This window comes from Arctopsyche grandis, chromosome 4 (genome assembly GCF_051622035.1).
Source record: "Arctopsyche grandis isolate Sample6627 chromosome 4, ASM5162203v2, whole genome shotgun sequence".
NCBI lineage: Eukaryota > Metazoa > Arthropoda > Insecta > Trichoptera > Hydropsychidae > Arctopsyche > Arctopsyche grandis.
In genome coordinates this window covers 30068618-30092485 of record NC_135358.1, presented here as the reverse complement: position 1 = coordinate 30092485, position 23868 = coordinate 30068618, and the positions used below count along the sequence as shown (strand labels likewise).

Genomic DNA, 23868 nt, shown 5'->3' with positions numbered 1-23868 from the left:
ATAAATGTATTGACATTCATTTACAAACACACACACAGCCATACGTCCATACGTGATCCGCTAAATTGACTTATCAATGTTCGAAAATTATATATACACATATATGTATTCATATATATATATATATATATATATATATATATATATATATATATATATATATATATATATATATATATATATATATATATATATATATATATATATATATATGTAAAATGAAGATGCGATTTACCATAATGAATATAACGATACACATGTTCAGACTCATCATTTTATTCAACCGAAAACATAATATTACATGAAAGATAAAATCTGACATAAATACCAAGTCATTTTTAAATATGGCGTAATTCCCCAAATTGAACAAAGGTAACGGCTTTTAGGTATGGGCATATGTGTGTATGCATCTTTATTGCTCATCTCCTGCTGAATTCTAATAATTATAATATATATATATATATATATATATATATATATATATATATATATATATATATATATATATATATATATATATATATATATATATATATTTATTCACATACAATTTACTGACTGATATGATTTATTAAGATAGAAAACATTTCAGCGGTACTAATTTTATTTGGCAATAAATTAAACATGTATATTCACCATAAAAGTTTATCGATATTCATATTAAAACACAGCTTTATATTAAGTCGATATGATCTAGTTCACAATATTGATATCTGATTTATTTTTGATATGTAAAACATTAATGGAATACAAAAGTCACTTTAAAACGAATATGTATTAATAATATCAAGCATGATTTATGATATTATTATAGATATTCTTAGGAAGATAATTTATACATTCAAATTTGTTACTCTTTCAGATCATATTTAACAGATTGCCTCTGGCTCATTTTAGTTTAACATTTCTAATTTTGGTATATATGTAGTAGTAAAACACTTATTGCAAAACTGTATTTCAGATTGTTATTGGTTTAAAATAAGTATTATAAATCGATTCTAGTCTAAACAGTAAATTGGAAGATGAATACAAAAAGTATGTTACAAATTACACAGCAGATATCAGATCTGTGACTACTATTTTATTGAAGAACTTGGTCAAATGTTAGCATTACTTTATATAAGTGTCGGTTGAAGTTGATAATATATGTAATTCTAATTGTAAAAAAAATCTTATTGGTGTTAAATTAGTACATCACATAATTAGTACGAACGATGATTAAATGCAACATCATTGTAATAAAAATGATGATAATAATTAGAGTTAATATTTTTAAATACATACATACGAGATGGTAATGCAAAAATAAATAGCAATTAAATATACCTATTACTTCTAATTGACATTTAAATACTGCTTATACACATACATAGTAAATTCATTTAAAAAACTTATATCTGACTTTCATACGTATAAACATACCTATTCTCACAGTATTATAATAAAATAGGGCCGTAGCGAACCATTTATGAATTTTCGAAACAACCATTTTATTTTATTTATTCTTTACATTAAAATTATGATAAATTATTAATGTTTGGACATGCATGGCCTCGCCAATTGTTTCCTGATAAATAATAGCCAAAAGCTACAGCCCAGTGTTTAAATTATTCTATTCTTATATAGGAAACAATGGAACCATATTTACAGACTTTCATTTTATTTTTTGATGAAATTTATAAACAACATTGTTTCTACAATAGTTGTGTTGTGATTTGATTTAAGAATAATTCACAAAACACAATAAAGAGTTTAAAAAATGAAACCCTTCGAGTGCTGTTCATACTTATTGACGAATTCATATTGTCGAAACTTGTAAGTGCTAAATAATACGTGTTTTAATTTATACATACATACGTACAAAAATGACCTGCACGAAAATTCAATATAAATAATGAAATTAGAAGTAGTTTACTGGTATAAAATATAGTAAAAAATATTTCTCACAAAAATTTATACATCACTTTAAACAGACAATGGCCGTAAGAACGAATCGTGAATTTTACAGCAATGCTTATCATAAATATATTTAATTATACATACACGTTTGTTGTCTGGATTTAAGATACATAAAGACAATAAGCAGCACCCCAAGCATCACAATTCATTCTTTCAGCTTAAAATAATAAAATTATGTAGTTAGTTTATGTTATATGTATATGGCCGTAGAAATGCGTAATGATGGTAAGTATTTTTTTAAAAAATTTTGACTAGATCTTATTGGAAACTCGACGCTCAGTCATGATCTTCAAGCTGAATCTCTTCTAAGAAGTCTTGGTAATCGTCAGGACTCAATAAATCATTCATTGAAGTTTCATTGAACCTAAATGACATATTAAAACTTAGAATTTCATATAATTGAAGTGAATTTGAATATGAACATGTTTGTAATACTTACTTGCTAACGTCTCTTTTTCTTCTACGAGTCACTTGAGAAGTTGCTTCAACGCAGAGCAGAGCAAATCGACTATTGCATGAGTATCTATAAAACATTTAGTTAGTATAATATGTATTTAGTATAAAATAATAAATTAAAAATGTCAAAAGCATACGTTTCTTGATCGAGCAATTTGTGACCCATTAAAGAACTGGCTAATCCTACTTTGTCTGGAGAACCACTATGCCAAGCATCACAATAAGTATCCATTGCTCTTTCTCCTTGAGGACGAGATCCATGCCATACAACTTTTTGGGGCCTAATTTGACAAAAAAAAAAACAACAGTAAAAAAAAATCTTATTTTAAATGAAAGACAACGATTTAAACTCACCAGCTGATATCAGTCAAGATATTCTTTCCACTGAAACTGTACAGACGAGGTGGTTGTGCAAAAATACCACCGGCACCGTCGAACAATTCAGCCCAGGAATTGAAGAGGACATCACCTCTGGTATTGACGACGGGTAATTCACGATCGGCCCATCTCACGATGGAGTCTATATTTTGGACTCTGAGAACGAACAGACGAATTAATCGAACGTCCAAGACAATAAAGGACAGCTATTGAGAATGTGAGTCAGAAATACCTCGAGGATAGGAAAGCTCTAAACGTTCCACGAAGACCAGCTCGTCTCGCTTGTCTGTAGCAGGCATAGTCTGCTCCACGTACTCCATGCATATCGCCAGTTACGGGCTCGTTCAATGCGGCCATTCGAAGCTAAATTGAAATATTAAAATTGGTTTGAATATACATACATATATGTTTGATTGTTTTGTTCTATGAAAATGTTCAAATTTAGTCAAATTCACAGCACAACGCTGTCTGGCCGTGGCACTAGCTTGGATAGTTATTACAAAGGTTTCATAAATAATAATTCTCCATCAAAAGGCTGCCGAGAGAGTGGTGTAAAAGGAATACTGCGTGTACTCTTGCGTACGTCCATAAACTTGTGGGGAATAAAAAGCTCTATTCCTTTTTGTTCCTTCACTTTTTTTTTCTTTTACGTTGTAAATTCGAGATACTCAAACTTTCTTAGGACTTATAAACATTTTGGAATTAGCCATATACATTTGCCTGGAACGGAAGTACATATTCGGCACTTGGAATTTTTTTTTATGTACCTATACATATATAAATGTACACACATATAACGAAATTTTAGATTCTTTTGGTTTTACAATATTTATTTATTTATTGAAAAATCAATAGGCCTCAGATGTAGAAATTCATAAAAATAAAGAATAAATATAACAAAATAACATCAGAGCCCAATTATAGACTTTTACAAAATACATAATATATAGCCAGCAGTTTGGCTTAATGGTAGCATATATAATTAGAACCAAGTTTCGAATCATCAAACTGCTGGTTAGATTTGGTGATTTTGTGACTCCAAATCGATCGTTTCTATATCAGAGTTTGCCAATTTTATCTGATCATTGCTGAAACGGTTCCTGAAAAATTGGTATTAAATCATTTTCCTGTTGTCACAAAAATCTGTCTGTGTATAATTTGTAATAATTATGCACAGTAATCTGAAATCAATAGATATCTCTATAATTTCGTATTTATTATATGTATAAAAATTGTACACAAAAAAATAATCCACACATGTCTCTATGATTATTGTTTCTGATTAATTGTTATATGCTATATATTCTGATTGTATATGTATTATTGTATTTCTGATTGTTTATGTATTCTGTATTTCGTTATTGTACACCCGTCGCATTGGAGCGATCTGTAATGACGAGTGTATATTGATTGTAACAATAAAATAAAATAAAATCTGTATATACAAACAAATGAATAAGAAAAGAATACAAACTAAAATATGACTTAATAGGACAATGCATAATTACATATAAAGTGATATAATAATAATATAATTGGATAAAATATAAGTTCAAGTCTTTTGCTAATCTCATAATTATTTCTTTAAAGAGAAGTAGAATGCACGTAACAAAATAAAGACGTCCTTTTTTATTATCTACATATATATCTTTTATCGAAGGTTAAATAACATCATGAATTTCTTTTTGTATGCAGCTACTTTAATCAATGATAATATACTACAATTGAAGCACTCTCTATGATTAATTAGCTAAAAAATTGACTTGCAAGCTCTGCGATTCCCAAGATTACTATTTTTATAAAAAAAATATCTCTCACAGCGGGCTCGAAGTACGAGTATAACAACATAATTTTCAACGCTTTATATATGTACTCAAATTGACTCATCAAAAATAAGTGGAGTTAATCGATTAGGTTCCTGAAAGGTTCACACATATACTGAGGCAGTCAATTTAGCTGATTGTTATACATATAATGAAATATAATTTTATTGATGTGTAACTATGTATGTATGTGTAGTAATTGAGATTGCCGAGTGGCAAAAAAGCACAAAATAACAGATAGGCGTAGGCGAGCACTTACCATTTTCGGGTACCACTGCGACAATGGAAAGCATGAAAAATAACGGATAAAGGTTGTGAAAACGGACAACGCATTCGGGTCGTAAACTCATTCTTTCGCAAACAAAGGGTCAATTGTAATGAATGATTCAAAAGGCGAGGAAGGTGAGCCTCCTCGCTTATGAAGCGATTGAATAAACAAAAGGAAGGTTTTGTTTATTTATTCGCCAAAACGACGAAAGCGGAAAAAAATAAACACACACACACACGTACAGAAAGGAATAGTACATAGTAGGAGATGAGGTTTGGACGATGCTCAATCTCGATGCGATCTCCTATCCACAAAGCTTTTTATGACGAAAGCCAGACGATCCGGAAGAACGTGGCAGCTTTTGAACGCAACCTTAAGGTGGGCATTCATGGAAAGTTTTTGAAACACCAGACTTTCGTAGGTTCTCTGTATATGAATATGACATTTCTAACAACATAATATCAAACAAATTTTTCAATTTTGTTTCCGAGAATCTTTTATTATTTATAACGTCCATTCCTACAATCTCCCGACTTGTTGTATTGGATTGTAAGTTAAAGCCTTATATGTTGACAAATCCCCTCTGGAGATTTAAGTCTGAAATGGCAGTCAGTAATAAACTATTTAGGAGTAACGTTCGATAAAAGAATGAGATGGGCATCTCACATTGAGGCAGCGAAATGCAAAGCGATGCGAGGTATATCCTCAATATACCCAATATTTAATCGCCATAGTTCTTTATCAACTCAAAATAACATAAAATTATATCGCGCGCTCATATTACCATTATTAACCGATGCTTCACCTGTATGGAATAACGCCTCGAATACTAACCTTTCGAAGCTCCAAGTAATACAAAATAAATCCCTAAAAATAATTTATAACACACCCATATATACTAACTTGAAAAAACTGCATGCCATAAATAATATTCCGTTAGTTACAGACATACTAACAAATTAACCAGTAGATTCTATGACAGAATCACTAATAACCATACTAACACACTTGTGAAGAGTCTCGGTGATTACAACAAAATGTCTATACCCTTTAGGTATAAACACATATTACCTAAAAACAATCTGCTTTAGATCGTCGAATTTAGAGAATCTTTAATTAATATTATGTATTAGATGTATTATGAGCATTTATAAGAATTGTAAATATGTAGGTTTTTGGGCTATTTTTCCTATTATGCTGTACATTAACATTAGAATAATATAATACTATGATTACTTACAAAATTAAATTAAAATTGTAAAATAGAAAATGATCAGTAGATCAGTAGCTATTAAAATACATATAAGATGTATTGTGAACATAATTTAGTAATAATAAAAAGCATTTAAAAATACAAGTTGTTAGTCGTAATATCCAAAATATTATTAAATAATACTTTTAGTCACTGAAAGGAGCAACATATAGGATCAAACGACTGACATATACACATATATTGCCATGAACTTGACTGGCAATTTATTTGCAGACACACTTCTACGTGAATGCTCACCTTAAAGGTGAGCTTTCTTTCTTTCAAGTTTATTTTTCCTGCGAACAAATCAAACAAATCTAAACTTCAAGATGTTCCAATTTCATTACACTGAATATACACATACGTATAGTTTGAAATCGATTGAATTGATAATCGAGATGAGCTCTAGGTCTGGGAGACTTTCGCGTGTGACCGGAGGCTCTTTGGAGCTTTTTAATCAAAGCAAAACGCGTCGGAATTCTCTCCCGGACATTTATTAAATTTTAAAGATCGCCGATTCCCAATCAAGTAAAAGGGCTGGACATCTTGTCACACTCGTATTATCTCCAAGACTTGTTTATCCGGTGCACGGTTCATCCGAAACAGAGAGAGAGAGAGAGCTTTCTCGTCGGTTTTCGTTTCGACGAATCGGCGCAAAATTTCTCCTGATTTGATTTTCGTCGAAGCACAAACAAATTTGACTTGTTTACTTTTGCCACATTCCCTTGTTTGGTCATTAGCGCTGCCTTTACTATTTTCCCCCCATATAGTTTTATTTTATTATTGTTTGCTCGGAATGGACTTCTGCGATCGACTCACCTCTTATCTGTGACATTATTGATTTATTATTTATGTGTGTACAATGTACATACATATGTACACTGCCGGTCAAATGTTTTGGTATACGATAAGAATAATTGTAATATTTTTTAAGCTATTTCTTTCCTTTTGGCATTTTAATTAGAATAAATCGTTTAAAAATAAATTTTACTGTAAATGATCATTAGACCGGTCATAATTATATTTAGATTTTATGCATATATTTACGTACATATTATATTAAGTTAAACTGGAAAAACCTCAATTTTCGAAGATGTCAGAAAAAATCGACCCGTGCGCTTTAAAATAAATGATGAAAACGTGATATTTCGAAATATATGGTAAAAAAGGAAATTTTCTCACTAAGGTCAAATATTTTCTACATTTTTCATAAATATCAATTATTATGTTTGTACTTTTAAATATACAGAATTATTATGTGAATATGTCGCTTCATATAAATACTTAATTATATGAAGCGTTATAATTGAAAGCGGCATTAGTCCACTTTTCTTCTAGTTTTCGCGACATATTTAAAACATTAATATAATGATTTTCGTTTAACAATATTAAAAAATACTGGTGGTCTGTAATACGTTTACTCTGCTTTTCAGAGATTCTGGACATATCGAATTAAAATAGGTGATAGCAATTTGGAAATCAAGTCGAACAGAAATAGTGTTTTTGGAACTGAAAATTGGACTTTTCAAATATAACGGCTCATATGTGAGATTTAATATTATATTCGAATCTTTTTTACGATTTTTAAAATGAATGACTTTTGCAAAACCACCTTTTAAATTACCATTTTATTGCACATACTGTTAATCTGTTTCTAGACAATAAATTGAGTATTTTTTCACAATTAATTCGACGGATTCTGAAAAAAGTGTATTAGGTAATTTAAAACATTACATTTTTACTCATAAAAATGGTTTTAAAATGAAAAAATCGTAACCAACAATGAATTTTTGATTATTTTTAAGAGAAAAGGGGCCGATTAAAAAAAATAACATTAAAAAAATGTGGTTTAACCTGTTAATTAAAACATCGCAAGTGGAACTAAACTTTTGACCGGTGTATCGTTCATATTCCGTACATATAATAAAATCAAAGCGTTCAATATTAATGAAAATTCATCCCGAGTTATATACAGGTATAAACATTAATTAATTAAATTGAAATCTTTGCGTTAATGCTTCGTTTCGAATCGGAACTAAAAGCTCATTTTCGAGAATCAAAATCACTGAAGTGCATCGAAGCGGGAGATAATAAGATTTGTACATAAACGAAGCCTCCTCACTACCTTAACGTATACAAACCTTCACGCAAATACATATACACATGAACATACAATATATATATCTGTTTAAAATACGTTTTCCTTAAAACTATACATCAATTTACACGACGTGCGTTCTCTCCTCTCGCCGAACAAAAGAATATTTACGAGCATCCCATATAAGGATACGCCTCAAACAACGGAGAAAATGAATATGTACATATTACATGCATATACTTTTACAAGTGCTGTTTGTTCATATGTACATACATACATATGTATGAATAAAATCCGCAGTAAAATCGAAACGAAAACGACGCGAGAACATTACTTGCCGAATGCGGACGTAAAATGCGTTTTTTATATTAACGAAATTGTACGCGGAAGAATAGAGGGGTCTGGCAATGTAAACAGACGGACACGCAAAAAATGCATTAGGTCCCAGAATAAACAGTGTCTACAAGTCCGGATAAATAACCGGAATGGCCATTCGGTGGCATCCGGAATCCCCCGAATGGCAATACGAGAGCGTCTTTCAAAGTGTCACGTTCGTTAATCCGACTTGAACGAACCATTTAAAAATTTGGCAAACGCTGTTCTGTCGTAGTGTGTGTGTGTGTAAAATATAAATAAAATAATAATTAATTGTCTCAAATGTATTAGGGATATGATTAAATTAGGGATTATATGACATTTTGACTTGCTTGTGTATGTCAAAACAATTTTTATCGAAATTTTGTGTGTCTAATATGTATATGATTTCGAAAGAGACTCTGCATGTAATATGAAATGGTTTGAGTGGTAGAATTCGTGACGTTAAATTTAATAAAAAATAAATGAATATTCAAATAAATTTAAATAAAATAAAACTATTCAAATAAATTTTATAAAATGTTAATTTGATTAGATTAGCCACGTTTAAGCAGTATATATTACAAATACCGAGCGAAGCCCGGTAAAACCACTAGTTTCAAATAAATATATGTACATACCCGAGGAAGTTTTCAACAAATTTTTATATTCAAAATAATCACCAGAGCATGAAAAAAATGACGATTTACAGTGATAGACAATAATTATTAGGTGGCTTAGTCGAAAAGCTCGAAATGATAGTTATTTCAAATGATCATTCATCTTCCGAACGATCATTGTTCAGGTTTGGTCACAAGTTAGAAATAAAATACAAATTCTGAAAGGTCTAATTTTTTAAAATCAAAAGCCGTTGTTGTTCAAAATTTCAAAATTGAAAAAGGTTGATCCAATCTCAATGGATTCAAACTCCGAAAGGACAAACTTTGTTCATACATATAAATATCATTGGAATACTTACTGTAATTTCGAATGATCGCGATCGTACATAAACGGTCATTGTACAGTTAAGTCAGTTTAAATGTTTTAAATCAAATGGTAAAATTCCAGAAACGGCCTAGAACTGTTTATTCACGTATTAAAAGCTCTGGCAAAATGGATCAATACACGATATATTACAAAAAGCTTACATATGCAGACATATGAACATATTCTAACTTGCAAATAAATGCGTATTTACATGAAAAAAAGAGTTTTTTGAGAAAATTGAAACTGCTTTATCAACCTTTTATATCTACGGTTCTCAACGATTCACAAAGAGATACATTTGTAATAGTTAATAAAACTACACTACATCAAAATTGGTTTTTGTTTTTGTTCAAAAACAACTGACCATTAATAATCACATATACATATATACTCTGAAGAGTAATATACAAACAAATCTTCGTTTTATTCTAAACAAGCTGAATCCAGCATGCGTTGCAATGCCAGAATAAGGCATGCAATTCCCGTTCCCGTTTCAAGTGATGGTTCAAGTGAACTAACGTCTCTTCAACGCCGTGTTGTAATAAACCAACTGGTAACGTGGTTACCAACGAACACATTTCCTCGACTAGACAATGGCTATTCAAACTTTCACGTCGGTAAAATCGTAATTACGAATATTATTACTAAGAAGTTTTTTCCCGTTTTTTTTCACAGTAATCTTCCCGGACATGCATACAACAAATCCTGAAAGTTCCATCGTAATCGGTTGAGTGGTGTAGGAGCCTATACGAGACAGATAGACAAACTAGTTGTTTTACCCGGCTTCGCTCAGTGCTTGTAATATAAACAGCTTAAACATATTAAACATATAGGAAATATTCATTTGTATTTTTAATAAATTTATATCGAATCATCGTCACAGAAACTTTAATTTGTTTTCGATGTTACCAACCAATATTACATATGTACGTACTTACAATGTCTCTTTCGAAATTATATATTATATTAATCAACCAACTCCTATGAAATTGGATTGATGTTACGAATCAAAGTCTTCACCAGGATACATTGTATCTGTATTAGTATACTCGTCACTTTCGAGTGATCTGTAAATGCGATTGTACATGTAATAAAAACATGTACATACGTATAGCATTACATATTCAAACTCTTTGTCTGACACAGTAGTTATACGCAGACTTGGCCGAATGCCGTTTTCAATATTAATGCGAGTTCAAAGGGTTAATAATTGGTTCGGCCGAGGGGACGGCTGTCTGGAGGGGTCATTTTGGAAAGATTGAAGAAGGTTTATGTGTATGTATGTATGGCTTACGTTGGGCCCTTCGACCGGCACTGGAACGTTGTTGATGAGGTTCGAGGCTTCGAAGGGCGGCCTCGCCTGGGGCGGCGTAGTCGTGGGCGGCGCCTGCGTCGTGATGGGCAAAACAGACCCCAACTGAAACATTAACACACAAATCACTCATGACTGACCCACACACATCTGCATTAGGGCTTTCAAGCCGGCTTAAACCGAAACCGAAAAACCGGTTTTTTGACCATTTTTCAAAAAACCGAAAGCCGGTTTTTGGCTCAAATCAACCGGCTTTTTAAGGTTTCCTTCAATTAATGTTTTGTTTCCTCAAAACTATGAAAGATCAAAATAATGTGTATATCTCAACTCTCTTAGGTAATAGGCGTATATTTATTTGAACAACAAAAAAAAGGTACAGCAATTGGCGGTTTCTTTGAGATTTAGAAATGGACGAAGACCACGTCATAAACCAATAAAATATTATTGAAAGTAGTTTCAATCACCTACACAAGTTATAAATCACCACCTACACAGGGTATAAAAGTATACATTATTATCGTAAAAACATTACTATCGCGAAACCTTGTACTTGACAACAACAAAAAAAGTGATAAAACTCGAATGCTTTGTGGCAAAATGCATGGAAATTTCCGGAATATAATTGATTTTTCTTCGAAGGAATTGGAAGCCCTTTAAATTTTGAGGCCACATACCTACTTTTTATTATTGTATAACTTAAAAAAATCTTAATATTCTGAAACCGGTGAAAGCCGGCCAACCGGATTTTTATTTGTAAAAAAACTGAAAACCGGGTTTTCTTTCGGGCGGTTTTTTGGAACCCTTACATCTGCATACATATATACTATTTTTATTTATTTTTTAAGTGGTTCAAATCCGAGATACGGTCGGGAACTTAGAACCGGCAACGTTTTAAATCCGAAGTATGGGAGTTTCGTTTCGAGTGTATCTTAGCATGAACAAGTGTAGCTTTCAATATCATCTATTTTTGAATGTGAAGAAACGTAAGAATGTTAGAAGTAGTATGTTAGATGAATTGAAATGGTTGGATATTAGAAATAGTCTTAAAATAAGCACTTTAAAATTTGTATTATATATAAGCTAGATAAGAATCTATTACCCAAATATTTTAATTATCATATAGTTATGAATATAGATATACATAATTATATAACTAGAAATAGGAATAAATTAATTATAGATAGAGTTAAGAAAGCAAAAACTGCAGGAGGTGTTTTCCACAGAGGTGTACAAATATACAATGTCCTTCCTGAGAGCATTAGAGGTGCTTTAGGGGTAACATTGGTGCTTTCTTGAAGGCTGTTAATGGATACCTCTGTGGAAGATGACGTCATTATATATGTAAGTTTAATAAAATGCTATATTTCGAATTATATTATATTATTTTAAGATTACTAATTATAATTTTGTTAATATTATAGTTGTTGGTTTTAGTTTCAAATTGTTAATTGTTAAATAATTCATTAGAAATTTGATATTTAATAATGTGAATTACTATGTGAATGTAAAATTTTAGCTCGTTGCGCCAAAAAGTTTCGGGACCTCTGGCTATAGCGAGTGGCGCATTATTCACTCTCGCTACGCGCACCACAGATTTAATCGGAAAACGTGCGAGACGCATATGGAGATTGGAATATTTTCGTACGAAAGAAAAAGATGAAATAAAATAAAAACGATTGAACACTCACGGCGATATATTGCCAGCCATTTGTCACCCTCACCAAAAGTGCCTCTTCGTCGATAATGTAAGCGAGAGTGCCTACGGGGCTGACGGTTGACATCTGAAAAAAGAAGAAAAAAAGGGAAGAAAATCAGTTTTCGTTTAACAAAAAGCTTTATAATTCGGTGACGGTGTTACCTGAAAAGACGTCGATGGAAATAAATTCCAACACACGAGGAATTTTCCCTGTTTATAAGGTGCTTTCGAGCGTCTCTAAACGATACTGGATTTTTTTGCTTAAAAAAGGAAATTGGGAGAGGACGCGTTAATCTCTGCGACTTCGAATAGGTTCTTTCTGCTGGCCTTAAAATGGACTTGGTCCTGGTTTTATTATGGGGCATCAGTGGAAAGGAGGCCGCAGAGTCTAGCGCATAAGGATTACGCTGGGCATTATTATTCTAGGACAATATCTAATCCTCTTTGAAATGAAAATTTCCACAGAGGATTCGGAGGGGATTTCGTTTCTGACGAGTTTCTCAGTCAAATTCGACGAAAAAAAATTAATCGCTTCAGATGATTAAAAAAGTTTTTAACTTTTTAATTGATATATTATGTAATGAAATTGTTAAAGAAAATTCCATTAAAAAGTATTATAAAAAGAAACCGAAACGAAGAATGATTTTAAAATATTTTTAAAGCTTTGATCCTTTTCAAACAAAACGAAGTTTTATCGATGATATATCTTATTACAAGAAAATTATACAAACCCATTTAAAAGTCTAGCTAGAAGAATTATGTTCATTTAAAATGTCGATAAAAAAGATATTCCATTGAAATGTATTCAGAAACGATTTGCTTTCTCGATTTTTAATCCGTTAATCGAAATTAAAATCTTAAATAAGAATATACATACATACATATGTAGAATATACAATACTTTTACAGCTTCGTTTCATAATATTCATGAGTTAAAAAATGAATATTTTGAATGATATGGGGTTTTATTTTAAAGTAATCGAATTACAAACCTTTTAAGTCTTCCAAAAAGCAACGTTGATTAATTAGTCGGAAAATCAATATTTTGAATATCGTTAAATATTAAAATCTAGATCGGTCAGAATTCCTTTAAGCTATAAACAAAATCACGCCAATTTAATTGGATGAGCATTCTTATAGGTATATAAAAATAAAATCAAAGCCAACGGAGTTATGAATTAGATAAATATTTGAAATATAAAATACACTAAAAGCTTTTGTCACAGCAAACTTCCTTTTCCGATATTGATAAGTTTAATGTAGCGATGAATTTCCACGATTTCAAGTATCATAGTTTGCATAAATCGAATAGATTATACATACATTATGTAGGTATACAAAAATGTCCAAGCAACAGAATTTTTACGCATGTAAAAACAACCTTTTTTCACATTTATTGTAAATTATTTAGTAAAAGCACATCCTATAACAAATTGTGTAGTACGAGTATCAAAAGATGAGTATGCTTTCACTGAAGGTAGAGTATCTCACGTTTGATCGAATTCTCTATTCGTACTCTACTTGCAATTGAAAAAATATTCACAAAGGTACTTACTTATCGTGAATGGATAGCTCTTGTTTTTTTTATATATCCATGTAAATATATAAATATATATATGTAAATACAAAAATACGACTCACTTTCGTCATAGCTTCCGTGTTTTGGAATGTAACCGCTCCAGGCACCATTCTAATAGATTCTTCATCTGGGGATGAAGTAGATCTGCCAGGAGGACCAGGTGGTCCAGGAGGACCTGGAAAAAGCACAGCCTTTTAGCTTTCATACACGTAAAAGTAGGACAAACCTATATACTCATATTACGCATCGAAATATCAATTTCATCATGTGATCCGGAAATAACTTACAATCCTATCAAGAAAAGCGAAAAAAAGCATTTTATCACTGTTTTTTATTATTAAATGGAAGCTGAAATGATTATAGAATGTGTGTTGTAAGGGGAGGCTTTTGTTTGTGTTTGTTTGAAAGTCGTTTCGGTGATATTTGATGTCTCTTACCATTCGTTACAGCCTCCCTGAAATCCTTTAAATCTTTCAGATCCTTCAGCGCTTTAAGCTCGTCCAACGGACTCTTCGGCGCTTTTGTCAATCCAAAATTAAGTTTTTGAAAGGCAGCAAAGGAAGAAGAAAAGTGAAAATGAAGACAATTACGTAAAAATTTTAGAAAGCATTCAAAATTCAACAAAAAAATTTATAATACATAATATAATACATTCGCTTTCAGTGACTTACATTTTTCTATATAAAAAAAAATTTTGATGTATTCTAATAAACAAGTGTCATAGTTAATGGTCACAATCTAAAACTATAAAAAATATGACTCAAACTTAAAAAAGCTATTTGTTTTATTAAAACAGATAGATGTACTGGAACGTCATTTTTAAACAAACAATTAATTGTATTGGAACGTCATTTTAAAAAAAATCTATTTTGTACAACGGTCTTGTAGAATATCGCAGAAAAATAGATAATAAAATAAACTTTTTCGGCAAAATGAAGACAAATTTTAAGAAATCAAACAAAATACTACACTTAATTTAAAAACAATAATATGATATAATTTATTTATTTTAAATTTTAATTATACTATACATTGGTTATGTTCGTATATATGTACCTTATTTTAAATTCGATATTTTAAATAAAAAAATCAAAAGTTTGATTGAAATCCCAGAAAGGCTTTTAGCATATACACAGGTACAAACAAATACATATACCCGGCTTCGCCCAGGTCAAATACAGAGCAAAGTCGACGCCATACACTTCCATTGCAATTATTTTAATTTCAGCCGACGAGAGTGAATGCTTTCTCACCCGTCTTGTCAAAAGGACGAACGAGATATTGAAATGTCGCCGTTAAGGGTAAAAATAACATCGACGAAGATGTACAAGTAAAGTGGAAGAGGAGGAGAACGTCGTAATCTACTGTTTCACATTCGTGCGGGTCAATGGGACGAGCCGAGACAAAAAGGCGCTAAGTTCTTGTTTTGCGCGAATGTTATTTCATATTTCTCATTGTTGTCGCCAGTCGTAAAAGATCAGCCCGAAATGAATCTGGAAACCTTTTGTAAACGCGGAGAAACCATACTTTTACCTGAACACAAAGGGGGAAGTCATCAATTCCCGTGTTGGCGTCGAACAATTTTCTACGCGGAAATCCCATCATTTTTCCACTGAATAAAATGAGACGTAAAACATTTCAAACACATCCACCGACAAATAAAAGTGACTAGACACACCTTCGATTTTATTTATCCAGTGAAATTTTTTTTTTTATATCCCGTGTGTATTATATAATACGAACGTGAAGCATAATTTTGATAATTCCCTTGATATTTTTATCTTTAAATAGGAACGAATCAAAACAGTAATTTTCGTATGTTTGTATCTAAAACAGATTCAAGAATTGATGAAATAAAATTGAACCACAGCTTTTGGGTATAAAGTAACGATTTATATAGATCTCAACAGTGGTAAAACTTATTTATGGGGTTTATTTTAAAAATTTAAGTAAATTGTGAACTCTCGCGTTGTTTTATATGCAATCTCACATACAAAATCTTATTATTTTTATCATTTTGTATGTGTATATTTTGACCATTAGCGCATTGGGGACTACCTATGTATGTATTACATAATGGTATGAACTTTAAAGTAAATAAATAATAATGTAGAGGTCAACAAAATAATTTATATTCTCCTCTGAACGAAATGATATCTCGGATTTACGAAGTTTATACATACATATATACATACATATGTACATATAATATATAATAGTTTATGTACAACGCAATACCTATCTATTATGGCAGTCATAATTAATTATTAATTATTAATACAACTCGTACAAAATAATGATTTAAAAATTTTAATACGTGATTATATGCAAATGAAGACTTAAGAATGTTTAAGTTGAAAATAAATGAATTCATATAAAATTTCAAAATAAATTAATTAATATTAGTTTGAAAACTTTCAGCTTACAATATATTATATTAGTTTACAAAATAAAAGCACGACAGTTCTTACATATGAAAAATATCTGAATTAAGTATGTACGTACACAAATTAGACTACTAGTATAACTGAGATAAACAAACCGGCTCTAACAAAGCCAAATTGTAAAACTTCCCAGTAACTTTTGACTTTCTTAAGTATGTACATATGTAGTTCAAACCAACTAGAATACATATATTTATATAAAATTTAAATACCTTGCCGCCCGCTGTAAGATGTGTCTCCGTATATAGCACTCTTCATCACCATTCCTGGCTCGCCTTTAGCACCAACGACCGACAGGCCAGGAGGTCCCGGGGGACCTGGAGGACCTGGAGGACCAGGTACCGGGACGAAATGTACCGGACCGTCGTCAGAGGTAGCCGATCCTGAAGATCCTGGAGGACCAGGGGGTCCAGGTGTTCCAGGACGACCGTCAGACCCGTCCGTTCCGGGACTACCGGGAGTGCCATCGGTACCTCTGTCACCTTTATCTCCTTTCACGCTCTGGAAATGATGAAACAAATTACAATTGAATTTATTCCACGTGAACGAAACACTAATTTGCCATTCAAAAAACGCGCCAGAGTCGAGTCTGTAATATTTGGAGATGAAAATTTCCCCAATTGACGGAAATTTGGAGGGAATGCGTGGCGCTAATGTTGCCACGTAGACCGCGTTCGTATCCATTATATCGTGACACCGAACACGTGTCCGGGGAGCACACGTGCTACTTGGTTGCCAGCCTCTGCCTCGGCAACCACACATCTTATACAATACGCTTTTCGGAATTCAATATATTATGAGGAATTTCGTACGACTACTGTCCTTAATTGGCCTCTCTTGAACGAATGTCAGAAAAATTGGCTCTATCTCAACTAAATGATATAAATGATATATTTAAATAAATGGCATCTCAAATGCATAAATACATATACTATTTGAAGATACATATACTATTGTACATGTATCCCCCAGACACATGCCAATTTTTCTGATTTTCATTGAAACGGTCCCTGTAAAATCGGGTTTTCCTTCCCAATTTTCTGTTGCAAACCTTAAATTATTTGTTATATCTCAGTTTTTGCCAGATTTATCACCATATATGTCTCTGTGGTTGTTTATCGAATGTAAAAATTCGTATTGTTACATGTCAAATGTTAATAATCGTATTTATACGACGTTTGTAATATCTGACCATATTGTATGTTAGGTATTGTTTCGATTTACATGTGTATTTATGTAATAATTATGTTTTTAAATGTCTCGTTAACTATGAGGTTTCAATGTCTTGTAATAAATTAGCCATAGTGACGATCTGGAGCTAATCTATAGCGAAATTGTAAAAAATAAAATAAATAAATAAATATGCCCCAGCCAAAAACCCCCCGTGCAAATAACCCCCGTCATGGATAAAAATTGTTTAAAAATAATAATAATTAATAATAGAGTAAAGTAATATATAAGAATAAATCGAGTGTGGTAGAGTATATTGAATTTCAATTTATATACAATATTTAATTTCAATTTATTGTTGTAAATGGAATACATATCAATTTAAAACACTTTTAGTCACCAGTTAGCGTTTGCGTTCTGTAGTATTGAAAGTAGATTTTAATAGAAGTATATATTATTGTTATATTAGTATATTTTAAATATTTTTAGACTATCCATGATGGAATTTGTAAAATCGAGAAAAGGAAAAGGAAAAGATATTAAAATACAATTGATTTTGGAGTTTTGTATATTTTAAATTATTATTATTGATTACTGATTATTTATAAAGAATCTGATATATGTATTATTAATATCTGTATTTCTGAATCAGTATTTTTCTGGCTGAAATAAATTAGCATTCATTCTGACTTTTTATTACTAACCTCTTCTTATTAAAGATGCTGTCAATTTTTATAAAATATTTTTATTCTCGACGAGGGGGGGGGGGGGTTTGCACGTGGGTTTTTGCACGAGGGGTTATAATGTCCAGGGGGTTTTTGACCGGGGGTATGTGTCCAGGGGGTAAGTGTCCTAGAACCTTATTGTAAATATACATATATTATTTGAATTTATTAAATTTTATTCACATGTTTGTTTTAATTTAATTTCAGTCGACGTATGTTTTTGGGACGAGCCTCATACTAGGAAAAATTTATACGCAAATATTTAACGTTTTAAATGATTATCAAAAACATTAATCAATACAATGATATTGTTCGCGAACGAAAAAGGATATTTTCAAGAAAATTATTCGATTATACATAGTTTTGTCGAATATTATCGTTTATGAATTCGTATTTCGTATGCAGCATCCGCGTATTCTGTTAGATAAATGATAATTCGCATCAGTTATTAGTGACTATTAGCAACGTTTTGTAATACAAAGTGCAGTGTTTGTTTTTTATTATAATTTAATTATATTGAAATTTTCCTTCACGAGTGAAATTATAAATATATTCTGTTTGTTAAATTCTGTGCAATCTTTTAAATTTATATTGAATACGATGATTGGAAAAGGCGCTTAGACTATTGCTATGGAGACTGCACGCTGCCGGTGAATTTTCAAGTTGTTTTTGAAAATTCGTTTATTAATACCTGAATGTTAATTTAAAATATTACATTTAACTTTTTAGGTTGCAGCTTAGGTAGGAGATTTAATTTAACTTGCGAAGATAATTTTTCTGTAAGTATATTTTAATTATTTCTATACAAATGTATAGAAATAAATAAATTTAATCAGCTTTCAATTTCGTAGTATCATTACTGACTAAATTTTGATTTGATATAATGAACAAAAAATTCGTTGATATTAAAAATTCTTTTAAAAATGTATGAATAACGATTTTCAAATAAGATTTTCATGAACAAAAGATGCCACAAAAGAATTTCGTGTAATTTTACGTATGCACTGCGCAATATGCATACGTAAAGCAAACGTTCAAAATATAGTCTCGTTATTATAATCAAAATTTTAAATAATTCGATTAATATAAATAAGTATTTTTATATTTAATTTTTTAAAAAGTTAACGTTGTGAAATATGTAGTTGGAAACTGAAGTTGTATTTTTCCACGGTTTTATTTCAAATGAGTGTAATGAGTTTTTATTTTCAAAGTTTGGATATGCTTGCGAATTTCAGTACGTGTTCATATTATTTAATCTTTACAGGACATTAATTATAGGCGTTTAAACCGAAAAAAATCTTTAAAATTTCATAAGGATTAATCAAATAAAAAAAAAATGTCTGAAAGAAACATATCTAATACTGATAAAATCGGAAGCTTACATTTTTGGTACTTTGCATTGTACTTATCGTGAATTACTGAGAAGAGTTTTAAATATTCTATTTACTCCCGCTTATAGCATTATTTATGTATTTGTAAGAGAATTAAAATCCGTCAAAGTGCCTTTAAATTATTTATTTTTTATCATAATCTTTCATTTTGGAAATAATAAGTCGTTTTATATTTGTGATTTATAAACATTGTCAATAATAATGATTATAAATCCTGTATTTTGAGTATTTTGACTTGAAGTTTTTTTAACAAACGGAAGACAGAGTGGGCGTGAAATCCTCATCTGAGATTCGATACTAGCGAGGTTAAGAGCCCTAAAATCTAGGGTTGCCAAGTAGGCGTAGGTTCGCGTAAATCTCGCTGAGCTTCCCCCCCACCCTCCGGCATTTAAATATGATCCCGAAACCGCACCTTAAGACCCCCCGGCGATTTTCAATTAATTTTACGGCGCTTCTCTTTTGAATATCAACGAGATAATAAAACGTCACCGTTGATAAAGACGTGGGAATTTAGTCGTTTTGCGGACGTACGGAAGGGCCAATAAGTGCGGGTCGGTTATGGGTCGACGGACGGGCGTAAAACGAGCGAAATATCGTCAGATCGGCGAAAGGGGACCCCCAGCACTCAAGCAAATTGGGTCCCATTTTTATATGGGACACGTGTTTCAGTATGGGATACGTGGAATCACGCTGCGGGGAGCTTTCGCAGATCACTTCCGGTGCAGGCTGCACTTTAAGCAGAATTCGCACGCCCTCGTCCGATTTCATTAGCTAGATAACACTTAGACTTAATAAAAAGTGCAGTGTGTGAAAAGCCGAAACGATGTGTGGAGTCATTGGGAGTTTTAGATTAGAATGAACAAAGAGTAGAATGAACGCGTAATGTGTTGGTAGCATTTTGCATCGGAGCGAAACGGCTTTCAATCGTGTTAAAACCAATCTTAACGTTCGTTCGTTCTGTTTTCTGCCATTGATTAGATAGCATATATTATACTACATATGTGATGTAACATTACTTTGATGAATACATACAAACCAGTGGCGTGCGGTGACTTTTCAATCAGAGGATGCTATCCTAAACACGATCAGTTTATTTTTTTAAATATTATTTTATTCTTCCAAACATTGTCATATTTATATTTATTGAAATGTCTTTGATATGTTTTCGTTTTTATTGAATGAATATTCAATATTGGTGTAGGTTTTGGGCTCTTAACAATAATCAAATTTTCATTATATGTATGTATGGTAGAGAGGCATATGTCCTTTTTAGCACATTTATACATACCTCCTTTACGTTTCACATGGTTTTCGTGTAAGTGGTAATTTTTTATATCTCTTATTAATTAAACAATTGCAATTATTATTAATAATTGTGAAATAAAATAATTTTCTTTTGTATATACATACATAATATTAATAATACATGTATATATGTATTATTATTGTATAAGTATTATAAAAATTCCGATTGATAGATGGAGGATTGCTATGGTGTATCTCGGTCTCCGTGACGAGCCAGAATGTTAAATTACAGAAAACACAAATATCGGAAGGCAAAGATCGAAAATCGAAAGATCTTAAGTCGAAAGATCAAAAATAAAGGGTGCATTGTAAACGGTACATAATCACTTAATTTGCGCGAGCAGGATACAACAGGAACAAGAGGAACAGGCTTTTCCTCCCGTATTAATGTGCGCGCGCAGAATACGGGAGGAAAAGCCTGTTCCTCTTGTTCCTGTTGTACCCTGCTCGCGCAAATTAAGTGAGTATGTACCGTTTACAATGCACCCTTTATTTTTGATCTTTCGACTTAAGATCTTTCGATTTTCGATCTTTGCCTTCCGATATTTGTGTTTTCTGTAATTTAACACTCTGGCTCGTCACGTAGACCCGGTGTATCTACCTATTATAATACATATGTATGTACATAAATACATATATTGGTTTTACATCATACATATGTATTTGTCATTTTACATGTATGTACATACATATGTGAATTTAATTTTCCAATAAACTTTAATATTTTTTGATATTCCAGTACCTTTTTACAGTACATAAGTACAAATCTTTTAATGATAGTTACAGTATTTGTATACATACATATGTATATGTTTTCGTCTGGGATTGTATAGTAAGTTTTTTTTGTTTCGAGGCTCTATTAATAATTTTAATGTTAATTTTTTATTTATTATTAATTAATACTACGACTTTCAAAGATTTCAGAGGCATTCAGCTGGAGATTTGTAGTCATCGGAAAGTCGGGTAAAAACAATAAAATTTTTCGGCAAAAACTATAATGTGAGTGCAACTTCTGTCAAGGATAAAAGTAATTTTCGGAATCCTTTTCCATCGAATTCAATTTGATATAAATAGAAAGAAGCGTACACATGTGGCAATAGATCGCATTAACCATTTCATCAATGGAGAGCCGCCGTTTAAGGCCAATTGCCTACAATAATCCGCGTCCCAATGTGATGAAATGTATTTTATTGGGCATACAGAGCCGAAGGAAACGATCGTCATAAATGCCAATTATAAAAGCTTCAGTATACTTACGGAAGTGTAGCCAAACATGCCGGAGGAAACGGTAGTTTCTCCCTTTTCGCCCTTAAGCCCTGGCGCTCCTGGAAGACCCGGCATTCCCGACATTCCCGGTCGACCCTGCAATAACGGTACATCGTTAGCGTAAAAAAAATAAAATCGGACACAAAAACACACCAAAAGTAAACGAAGCTGCAATAGAAACGGGGGCGTAGGTAAGAGACGCGTAATTGGATGAAATAGAGCCGATTTAAATGTCAAATTAAGGAGAGCTTTAATAAAAATGGCGGCCGATCCGTGGAGCGGGCCGCCATTTTAAATGCGATGACTTATGTAAAGCAGTCTCGTTAATTCGCAGCTACCGCGGTTTCGCCACTCCACGGAGATATGCAAATCCGATATTTTATGCAATATACATACAATGAGTGTCGATCTTCTCGCGAAGTCGCCAAAAGTACGGCGGTGAAATGCTCCAAATTAAAATTTATTAATTCGCCGATAATGTTCGCAATTTACGCAAATTGCGCATTTAATAAACGGAATTAAATTTCGATTTGTCCAGGCTCGAAATTTGAACGTGCGTAGGTTTGAAATGTGCAATTAATTTACTGTAAGCGTGACTGAAAAAATGGGGGATTATTAAACATTAATTATAATTTATTTAAATTGTGACGAACAAAAAATACTCTAAGTAGTAAAGACATGAAAAAGTATTTAATTTTTCATTCAAACTTTGCACGTGCATACATACATCTACCATTCATTTGAATGGGAATTTCGTCACAATAACCTTTAGTTAGACATTACAAGCATTCAAAGTTATTGTATTGTAATTGCGTCCGTATCGATATAATTCACTCATTTTTCTACTGCACTTCATTGTGCTTATTCGAATGCATAAATTTAATAAAAACACATATACATTATACATATAATATAAAGAAAAATAAATCATACCTTCAAGGAATCCTATTGCATATGGGTCAGCATGAACATATAATTCACAATTAAATATATATACATTTTATTACATATTCAGATTCAGTGGGAACCCTCGTTAAGCCGTTAGTTACCGCGCTTGAGTCGAATTGAATTTATATTAAATCTTGCAGACGTCGTTGGATGGTTTTCCACGGCGGGAAAATATAATTGATGCTGTTTACCGTGATGGGAAGGGGACCAAGCAAGATATTCATATTCAAAAGATTACACCACCCACCCCTTCCTATCTCGCGACAACCCACAGAAGTTTGTTTTTGTGCAAATCGTACGGATGAATCATTAATTTGAGTTACATACGATATTAACAAGCTTCAAATAACATAATAATAATATTTATAATACTATAAAAGGCGCCCTTTGAAGGAAAAAAATGTAGCATCAAATGAAAACGTATATACGGTGAGGTTTCGTGCGGGGTTCAAAGGAC

At 31.8% G+C, this 23868-nt stretch overlaps 1 protein-coding gene across 4 annotated transcripts in view; it reads right to left on the bottom strand.

The window, feature by feature from the left end:
- Positions 1-589: 589 nt before the first annotated feature.
- The window catches only part of LOC143911028 (uncharacterized), a 440832-nt gene continuing 417553 nt past the window's right edge, over positions 590-23868 (bottom strand). For all 4 annotated transcript variants that reach the window (XM_077429735.1, XM_077429737.1, XM_077429736.1 and 1 more), the window contains 10 exons: positions 22455-22559; positions 16819-17107; positions 14225-14337; positions 12576-12668; positions 10870-10992; positions 3026-3156; positions 2770-2949; positions 2553-2696; positions 2399-2482; positions 590-2323 (listed from right to left, as the gene is read on the bottom strand). In XM_077429735.1, the coding sequence (XP_077285861.1) occupies positions 2236-2323; positions 2399-2482; positions 2553-2696; positions 2770-2949; positions 3026-3156; positions 10870-10992; positions 12576-12668; positions 14225-14337; positions 16819-17107; positions 22455-22559 (1350 nt within the window). In that variant the 3' untranslated portion in view covers positions 590-2235. The remainder of the gene's footprint in view (positions 2324-2398; positions 2483-2552; positions 2697-2769; positions 2950-3025; positions 3157-10869; positions 10993-12575; positions 12669-14224; positions 14338-16818; positions 17108-22454; positions 22560-23868) is intronic.